The sequence below is a fragment of the Arachis duranensis genome, chromosome 4 (genome assembly GCF_000817695.3).
Source record: "Arachis duranensis cultivar V14167 chromosome 4, aradu.V14167.gnm2.J7QH, whole genome shotgun sequence".
Classification (NCBI taxonomy): Eukaryota; Viridiplantae; Streptophyta; class Magnoliopsida; order Fabales; family Fabaceae; genus Arachis; species Arachis duranensis.
The window spans coordinates 120,570,022-120,580,143 of record NC_029775.3 but is presented as its reverse complement, the minus strand read 5'-3'; the positions used below and the strand labels follow the sequence as shown (position 1 = coordinate 120,580,143).

The window sequence follows — 10,122 nt, the reverse complement described above, 5'->3', positions numbered from 1 at the left end:
TTTCTGGCTTCTAAATGAAATGTTTGTATTAAGACAATTTATTTCTCTAATATTATATGCTATTGGGAATAGTTGACAAATGAGAACAGCAAAAGTCTCATTCTTCTTTAATTAGACAAGAAGAAGAATGCAAAAGTTAATTAGACAATGAAGAGTCAATAGTCAGTAGTACTGTATGCTAGGCTTATGGGTATGATATCTATGTGGTAATAAATAAATAATAAATAATCATTAAGAAAATAAATGTACGTGAGTTTATCAACCTGTATAAATACCCAAATGACTTCTATATATTCAGTATATAGTAACAGTAAAAAAGAATAAACTGGTTTTTCACATTCCTGAGATTGACTTCACTTTCCTTCTGACTAAGGTTCAATTAGTTCACTTTGAAAGAACCATGGGAAAAGAATGTGAGGGAGGTGCGGTGGGAATAGATCTTGGCACAACATATTCTTGTGTTGCAGTGTGGCTTGAACACCACAACAGAGTTGAGATCATTCACAACGATCAAGGCAATAAAACAACACCTTCCTATGTTGCTTTCACTGACAAACAAAGGCTGATCGGTGATGCTGCTAAGAACCAAGCTGCAATGAACCCTGCCAACACTGTCTTTGGTAAATTCACCTTCTCTTTTTGTCTATGTATATACACTTTTTCTCTTAATGTTTGTTTCCAAATAGTAATAAGCAAGAATAATATAATTATTGTAGATGCTAAGAGGATGATTGGCAGAAAATACAGTGACCCCAATATTCAGAAAGACAAACTTTTGTGGCCATTCAAAGTCATTTCCGGTGTTGATGACCAACCAACAATTGTTGTACAGCACAAGGGTCAAAAGAAACGCCTTCGTGCCGAGGAAGTCTCGGCTATGATTCTTACTAAGATGCGCAAGATTGCAGAGGCATATTTAGAGTCACCTGTGAAGAATGCAGTTATAACTGTACCTGCATACTTCAATGACTCTCAGCGCAAAGCCACCAGAGATGCTGGCGCCATTGCCGGCCTTAATGTTATGAGGATAATCAATGAGCCTACTGCTGCAGCTATTGCTTATGGCCTTGACAAAAGATCAAACTGTGTCGGGAAAAGGAACATTTTTGTCTTTGACTTTGGTGGTGGTACATTTGATGTATCACTGCTTACCATCAAAGATAAGGTGTTCCAAATGAAGGCGACAGCTGGAAATACTCATCTGGGTGGAGTAGACTTTGACAACAGAATGTTAAATTACTTTATGCAGGAGTTCAACAAGAAGAACAATGTGGACATAAGTGGAAATTCAAGGGCCTTGAGGAGGTTGAGAAATGCATGTGAAAGGGCCAAAAGAATACTTTCTTACAATGTCGATGCCTTCATCCAAATAGACGGTTTATTTCAAGGCATTGACTTCTGTTCAACAATCACTCGAGCTAGGTTTGAGGAACTCAACATGGATCTCTTTAAAGAGTGCATAGATACTGTAAATAAGTGTCTTACTGATGCAGACATGGACAAGAACTGTGTGGACGATGTTGTCCTTGTTGGTGGCTCGTCTAGGATTCCTAAAGTTCAGCAGCTATTGCAGGAATTCTTCGAGGGGAAGGATCTGTGTAGGAGTATCAACCCTGATGAAGCTGTTGCGTTTGGAGCAGCAGTTCAAGCTGCTTTGTTGAGTGAAGGCTTTAAGAAGGTGCCAAATTTGGTGCTGCATGATGTTACTCCGCTGTCACTTGGTATATTAATTAAAGGAGATCTGATGGATGTAGTGGTTCCTAGGAATACTACTATTCCTGTGAAGAAGAAACAAGGATATTCTACCTCAGAAGATAATCAAACTTTCTTAAAGTTTCAAGTTTTTGAGGGTGAGAGGACAAGAGCCACTGATAACAACTTGTTGGGTTGGTTTAATCTTTCAGGCATACCTGAAGGTCCTCAAGGTCATGATGTAATGGTAACCTTTGATATTGATGCTGATGGTATCTTAAACGTAACTGCTGAAGATGAAGCAACTGGCAACAGCAATGAGATTACAATAAGCAATGAAACGGGGCGATTTTCGCGGATGGAAATTGCGAGATTGATTCAAGAAGCTAGAGATTATGAGGCTGAAGACAAAAAGTTTCTAGAGAAGGCTAGAGCAAGAAATGATTTGGACGATTATGTTTACAAAATGGAAAAAGCTTTAAAAGCTGTCGACAAAAACAAGGGAATGATCACTGATGCAATTGTTAAAGCCAAGAGTTTGCTTGATGGTGATAAAGATGAGCATGAAAAAGATGTGTTCGAGAAGAAACCGGAGGAACTTGAGAACATTTTTTAGCCCATTATGCCAAGATTGGAAGATTAACGATTTCCTGCTTGTTAAGCTCTTTTCGGATATAGAGTGCAGACTTAGCACTTTAATTGATATGTGATACAAGTTATATGTGAAAAAATTATCATTTAAGTTTTATTTTGAATTGTTAATTGCTTCTTAAGATTTTGTCCTTGAATTGTGTATTGAGAGAGATTGTGATTGCCTCTTGCTGTCAGCATTCAGCATAGGTATCGAAGCAGAGTAGGAGTGGTTTTTTTTTGTTAGCATGCTACATCATCAAATATCAGAAGTTCTATGTTTGTTTAGCAGTTCTGAGTTTACTGAACTAAATGCACCGAAAGGAAATATTGTTGCTGTTTAAAACTTCACTGATATAAAATCATGTGTATCTTGAAAGAAATTTAGAACCATCACAAGATTGTTTTACTACAGAAGAAATATTCTTTTGATGGTTTGGCGAGAATCATGACTTCATGAGTGGTTAACAAGTTGAAAGTGTTTCGGTCATATTTTGTCATATAAATATATGATAAATATTTTTCTAGTGAAATCGTATGTTTCTATTGGTCCAAAAAAGTAGCAATTGATCAAATTACTTCTGGAGTTTACTTCGAATTTGAAGTTAATTAACATTAACCAATTTTAAATTTTGAGTCGGAAAACGAAAAAGTGATTTTTTTTAACAAAAAAAACCGTAAGTAAGAGTAAATTTTAGAGGGCTTTCTTTTTTAACTCATGGTCAGATTTTAAAGAGAATTCCAAGTTTTTTACTACTAATTTGTAAAGGATGAGAATAATGCTACCATACTAGTCATGCACAGTTTGTTTTTGAAAATGGATCTTTCCAATTTTTTTTTTTCAATCAATCTATCTATTCTTAATATATAAAAGTAGATAGATAAGTTTGTCCACATTACTTTTAAGACATCTTTCTCCTTCTATTAATGTCATGTTAGCAATATCGCTTACTTGACAAAATTTTAGAATCGACCACTCATTTTTTGCCAAATCAACTATTATTTTCAAATCAGCAAAAAAAAAAATATACAAAAAAATATACAATAGAAATATATGTAAATTAGGCTACAAAATTACCAATGACAATAATTAAAAATTAATAGTGTCTAATCAAATTTGTAACCTACAAGAATCCATATTCCTATATTTATTATATTTTACCGTTATAAACAATACAATAAATTTATAACCCCAATAATTAATTTATTTATTTCTATAAATAACTCATTAAATCTAATAAACATCCATATTACAAATGTCATAATAATCTATTAATCATAATAAATTTCACATTACAAATATTCAAATTCCATACCATTTGAACTACTTATATAAGTCTCTTATCACTATTTCTTCAAATAACATCAAATTTAGCACAAGAAATTTGTTTTCGCACTACACAATATCTCAAACTTACTTAATGGAGTATCATTCTTTGGACAATATCACCAAACAAACAGATAATTGGTTTATCAAAGTTCGCATGGTTCGTCTATGGGAAACATTAACACCCACAAATGATGAAGAGTCTCTTTACTTAGAAATGATTATATTAGATAAAAAGGTACAAATTATACATATTTATTGTATTTTTAAATTGGATTTACGAAAAAAATACTTTAATTATTTTTGCTTTTTATATTATTTTATAATACTTTATATATAATTGTATTTTAATATCGTTAAAATTATACACTTCTTTCAATATGCTATTCATCGTTTCTTTTCTAATAACTTAAAAAAATTAAATGTAGTCAATTTTTTTAACTAATTATTAACTATGATTTACTAACACTGCTATAAGAAGAAAAAGTCTATACTATAAAAAATTTAAAAATAAAAGATACAAATAATTTGTATAAACTAATTAAAAGTACAATAAAAGCAAACGTTTTACTCATAACTGCTGTGAAAGAAATTAAAGATTCAATTTTGAACATTTTTTAATACTATTTTAAATTTACATCACTTGAGGCATTGTCTGACAGAGTTGGTCAAAGAAAAATATTAATAGGTAATTTCACTTTATACTATTTTAATTATTCTTATTAAAAATAACTTATTCAAAAAAACTTATACACATTTTTGTTCTATTTATTGTAGATGTCATTAAAAAACTGCATGCACGTTAAGAGATTAAGGAGAAAGGAAACCATACAAATTCAACACATCTTCAGAAAAAGAACATATATGCAAAAATGGAACAAACAACACAATAGAAAGTGTTACAACTTAATAATTCATAAAGAACATGCCTTCACAAGAATTTACGACAAAAAAAGAAAGCAACAACTCTAACAATAACTAAAGGAGGACGAGCGCCACATAATAAGACTAAATCCATTAACTAAAACAAATGCAAAAATCAAACAACCAAATAAAAATGTCACTTTATACAACTCCAACATCCAAATTTTTAGTACTACAAATTATTTTAAACAAAATATCTTTTAAATTTAACTTTAGTTTATCCATATTTAATATAATTCTACAAAACATAGTCATTTTTAATATTTATTATATATTATCATTAATTTACCGCCCGCACATCGCGCCGGTCTCATTTTAGTTCTTAATATATAAAAGTAGATATATAAGTTTACCTACGTTACTTTTAACTGTTTTAAGCTCTTTCTCTTCTCCTACTAATGTCATGTCAGCAACATTGCTTACTAGGTAAAATTTTAGAATCAACCACTCAAATCTTGCCAAATCAGCTATTATTTCTAAATCAGAAAAAAAAATAAAAAATACAAAAAAAACTAAAAAACATAATAAAAACCAACAGCTTAACACAATAAATAATTTTTTCAAATCAATCCTTATTTCTAAAATAACAAAAACACAAATTAATATTTGCCCAAAAAAAACGGTGAAAACCAAAGAGCCTATTACCTTTCTCATACTTCTCGAAACCCTCTTCCTCTCAACACCTCTCCATACCAAAATCCTATTTCTTGCATCCTCTTCCGGTCCCATGAGTCATTGATTTTTTTCGAAACAAATTGTCCATCACGATGTCCATTTCCGGCGGAGCCGCATTGCATAAATTGCAGAAACCAGGCCAAACTCCAATTCTCCTGTTGCGGTTTTTCTGCCGGAGCTCAATTCCAGATCTCAGGACAACGTCACCATTCGGTGCCCCCAACCTAGGAAATTCATCCCAGGTATTTTTTTATAGATTTTTTAATTTGTCCTTTACTCTTCTCATTCTGTTGTTTAATAACATTTTCAATAGCCCTATTGATTTGTAATTAATAGTACAATTTTAATTGTGATATCATTGCAAGTAGCACAGATTTATGTATTCCTCTTTTTTAACGGGTTCTATCCAACGGTCACAACCAAATCCATTTAAAATTATTGCTCTCTATATACTGTCCATTGGAATATTTGAGCATCAAATTATAAATTGTTATTATATATGTAGAGTACTGCTTCCACAATTTACATTTATGTGTTCCTCTTTTTTAAATTATTATTCCACATATGCAGTATTGCTTCCACAATTTAGTTGGAATGGATTATCATTCTTTGACTATGTCTTATTCTCTTTGTTGTAGAAGGGTTTTAAGTTGCAATGACAGAGTAGAAAATTTAATATCCAAAATAGTTAGATTAAAGAAGCGGAGAGCAATCCTTTCAAAAAAAGAAGGCAGCAGGATATGTGCCTCCAACATATGATTATGCAGTTTGGTTTGTTTTTTTTGGTGACTACAGCTTGGTTTGTTTAACATAATCTTCATTGCACCTTATTTATTTTATTGTAAATTGATTCATAAGGTGATTTTGGTGCCTATTTTAAAAATGTAGTAACATAGTTATTTGAAACACTTAGATTTATTCAATTTAGACAAGTAAAGATGAGGAGAAAGCAATATTTTAAGTCAAGGAGGAGTGCCAATTTAGCTTCCACTTTAGGTTAGTACAAAATAGTCTTATAATGTATTTTGTTCTGTTTTTTTGTATTGATTTTTGGTACTCATGGATAGAAAAAATATTCTGCTGTAATTATTTACGAATCATTCTGTAGAATTTAAATGAAATATTTTGTATCATATTTAAAATTCTATCAATGTGTGAAAAAGGGATAATTAAAAAAAATTACTTCAATTATAATTTTGTAACCCTTGAAGAGAAAGCAATGTCTTAAGTTAAGGAGTATTGCCAATTTAGCTTTCACTTTAGGTGAGTACAAATTGTTTTGTAACAGGTTTTATTCTAATTGTTGCTACTCATAGCTAATTAATAGAAAAAAAATCCGTACAGTTTATTGTAATTGTTTGCTGTCATTATGTAGGATGAAAATGAAATCTTTTGCATTATATTTAAAATTAATAGTAATTTTGCAATCCGGAAAAAGATATGGATATCCTTCCAGTTTTATTGTGCAATGTTGTCCAATCCATTAGCTAAATCCAATTGTTGAGAAATAAATTGAGAAGCCTATTGTATTTTTAATACTTTTTTATTGTATATTTTCTGCTTAAAACTACATTTCATTGAAGATTTTTGTTTACAGGTGGATAATCATCATGTATTCATAGCTCAGCTTCAAGATCTATTGTGCCTTTATTGTATATCTTCCACTCCGCAGATATTTATTAAGGCTTTATTGTATATCTTCCACTTCGCAGATAATACAAATAATGAGATAGAAATATATGCGGTATTTCGAGAGGCAAGACGCAAGAGAAGGCAATTATTAAATCAAAAGAGATCTGCTCGATCTACACAAAATTCAAGTATACCTACTTTCAGTAATAGTTTCTCCTTTTTTTTTTCTAAAAGTAAATTTTAAATTTTATTACTCATAATTAATTCTTTTCCTTTTTTTTTAACACTATAGCATGCAATCCATAAATTTAACCAACTACTTCCTCAATGAGGGTTGTTTATAATCGAGTAACACGCAATCCAGAAATTCAACCAACTACTTCCTCAACGAAGGTTGTTTCTAATTGAGCAAATCAACGCTCAAGTAAGTGGCCAAGTTTTTTTTTATTTTCCCTTAACATTATAGCTCAAAATTAAGGCAACTAAATGATACATGTAATCAAACACCACAATATCCAACTATAAGGTAACTCTATATACTTTTCATAATCTCATCGATCAAATTATTAGTTATTAATCCAATACTTATTTTAGGTTCAGAATGACACTCCAGAAAAGTAATGATATTGAAGCACCACCCCAATTAAAAAATTTGTGCAACCTCACACTTATATTTGAAGTCAAAGGAAATAGATCCTCTCCATTTTTTTTGTCATTGGAGAGAATAAAGTGTAATCTCCCACCTTTAATTTTACAAGTGGGACCAACAATAAATGAGAGAGAGAATGTATTGAATGGTGAGATCTTCCACTGGATACCATCCAGTTTTTTTTCCACTGGAGAGGATCCACTCCCGAAGTCAAACTAAATGACTTTAATTTCAAAGAAGGTTCTCAACAATACACTGTTACCAAGATATTTGTTTCAACTAAAAATACTAAACCTCAACATCCATTACAACAAATAAAACAGGTAATACTAAAAAAAATCACTTATTCAAGACATCATTTTTATTTCTAATTTAAATTATTCATTGATTATAGGAACCAACTTCGTCAATACTAATATCATCAGACCAAGATCACATACCCATCAAGAGATTGAGGAGAAAGAAAACCATACAAATTCAAGACACATCTTCGGAAGAAGAACATACATGCAAAGATGGAACAAACAACACAAAATAAAGTGCATACAACTCAACAATTCATAAAGAATATGTCTTCACAAGAACCTACGACCAAAAGAAAAAAAATCATTTTGTACAACTCTAACATCCAAATACTTTGTACTACAAACTTTTTAAATAAAGCACCTTTTAAATTTATTTTTAATTTATATATATTTAATTTAATGCTACAAAATATAACAATTTTTAATATTTATTATATATTATTATTAATTTACCGTCCCACGCATCGCGCCTAGTTGTTTAATAAAGTCTGTCTGATCTCTCAATTTACATTCTTTAAATGAAACAAAATAAATATGAGAAAAGATATTCAATAATAAAAAATTACACTTTATCAAATAATTTTTAAAAAAATTGAGAGGTCCACTCCAGTTTATTTTTGGAAAAAAACGCAAACATTAGTTTGATATATACCCGAAGGTCTCGAATTACCACGTATAGTACATTAATGCAGCCTCCAAAAGAAGAGAAAGAATAAATGTAGTATGGTTTTCAAATGAAATGTTTATATGGGGGGCATAATAGTCTGATACTGATTATCTGCCTGGTTCCAATACTGTTGGGAACAGTTGCCAAAAGATAGTAATGGCAATACTTCAACCAAAAACAATGCAAAAATAAATTTAGTTAACAAGTACGATGGTTAAAGGAGTAGAAATATATATATATATTTTTTTTTACATTGTATTTAAAATTTCAAAAAAAGTCTGTCAAATTTTATACTTAAGATATCTTTATTCAGTATTCCAGAACAAACTGTTAGAATCTACCTTTCCTTAGACTGACTTCTTCCCATTTCTTCTGATAACATTCCATTTACTTGGAACAAAAAATGGCCAAAAAATGTGAGGGACATGCAGTGGGAATAGATCTTGGAACAACATATTCTTGTGTTGCAGTGTGGCAGCAACAGCATTCTCGAGCTAAGATCATACCCAATGACCAAGGCAACAGGACAACTCCTTCTTACGTTGCTTTCACTCATAATCAAAGGTTGATTGGTGATGCTGCTAAGAATCAAGCTGCTGTCAACCCTACCAACACTGTCTTTGGTAAGTATTTCATCTTTTTTCATACATGTATTATTTTCACTTAAATACCAATAATCATGGTCATTTTTATTTCAGTTTCCTCTTCAGATATGCTATATTAAGCCATGCAACTTATATGATTAGTTGAGATAATTGATGTAACACCCCACCATACAGAGTCTTATGCTTAAGTCATAATTCAGAGATGGCAAGGTATTACGACCTCTAAAATAAAAATTTAGTACGTATAGTAGTATGAACAATTGATTATAACTAGGAGCCTTTGTAGAAAAAGGGGTAAACAAAAAAAATCGCAACTCAAAGCGCAACACTCCGATCGATAACGTAACGAACACGGATAACCAACGCGTAATTATATATACAAAGGAGTGTCAAAAACAGGAATATCAAGACTCAAATCCGGCTGCGAAGATAACCGGTCTGAGCATAACAATATATACATATGATAGAAATAAGAAAAACCCCAAAGGAAACCCAAAGGGACACAAATACATAAAACCTATTCTCCAAAATCTCCCATAAGAGGAGTCATCACAGTTTGTTTTATTTAATGGAGATAAAAGTATCTAACAAAACATATAAACCAAAACATAAACCCCAAGAACAAGGAATCTTTGCAAATTTAGAAGTCTCCAGCGTGCCTCAGCGGGAAACCGTACGTCCTGCATCTGAAAACCACAAAATCCGCATGGGTGAGAACCAGAGGTCCCCAGCATGGTAACAGCTTCCACATATATAATACATAATAATGGAGGAAAGCCGAAGGCAATCATAGAACTTCCTCCAAATAATATCAAAGCTTATAAACAACTAAACCATAAAGGGCATCTGACTAAAGATGCTTCAGTCTAACTAATACTTCCCTTTCCAATTCCTTCAGACCTCCCAACCACCAGCAGGAGTATAATGTAGCAAACACAGTTATATCAAGCAAGAAATATACAATTAGGAACAAGTAAGGCATTTAGACAATTAGCAAGTAATATGCAGTCAAATAG

General features: G+C 31.5%; 1 protein-coding gene, 1 long non-coding RNA gene and 1 pseudogene across 3 annotated transcripts in view; 2 read left to right on the top strand and 1 right to left on the bottom strand.

Annotated features, from left to right (window-relative positions):
* The first annotated feature begins 400 nt into the window (after positions 1-400).
* LOC107486945 (heat shock 70 kDa protein 4-like) lies at positions 401-2,326 on the top strand. Of its 2 annotated transcripts, XM_052260013.1 has the most exons (3): positions 401-620; positions 717-1,680; positions 2,065-2,326. In XM_052260013.1, the coding sequence occupies exons 1-3, from the start codon at positions 401-403 to the stop codon at positions 2,306-2,308; spliced, it is 1,428 nt and encodes a 475-aa protein (XP_052115973.1). In that variant the 3' UTR covers positions 2,309-2,326. The 2 variants fall into 2 exon arrangements, with proteins under 2 accessions (XP_052115973.1, XP_052115972.1); XM_052260012.1 differs by having other exon boundaries at positions 717-2,326.
* Positions 2,327-8,904: 6,578 nt separating this feature from the next.
* LOC107486827 (heat shock 70 kDa protein 4-like) overlaps positions 8,905-10,122 on the top strand; it is a 5,854-nt pseudogene continuing 4,636 nt past the window's right edge.
* Positions 9,662-10,122, bottom strand: part of LOC127746517 (uncharacterized) — a 2,599-nt gene continuing 2,138 nt past the window's right edge. The window contains exon 3 of the long non-coding RNA XR_008008187.1: positions 9,662-9,792. This is a non-coding gene — a long non-coding RNA (uncharacterized LOC127746517). The remainder of the gene's footprint in view (positions 9,793-10,122) is intronic.

Bases quoted from the DNA above. Each gene is read 5' to 3' on its own strand.
- LOC107486945 (XM_052260012.1), top strand. From the start codon at position 401: ATGGGAAAAGAATGTGAGGGAGGTGCGGTGGGAATAGATCTTGGCACA. The intron at 621-716 runs GTAAATTCACCT...TAATTATTGTAG, and splicing joins CCCTGCCAACACTGTCTTTG to ATGCTAAGAGGATGATTGGC.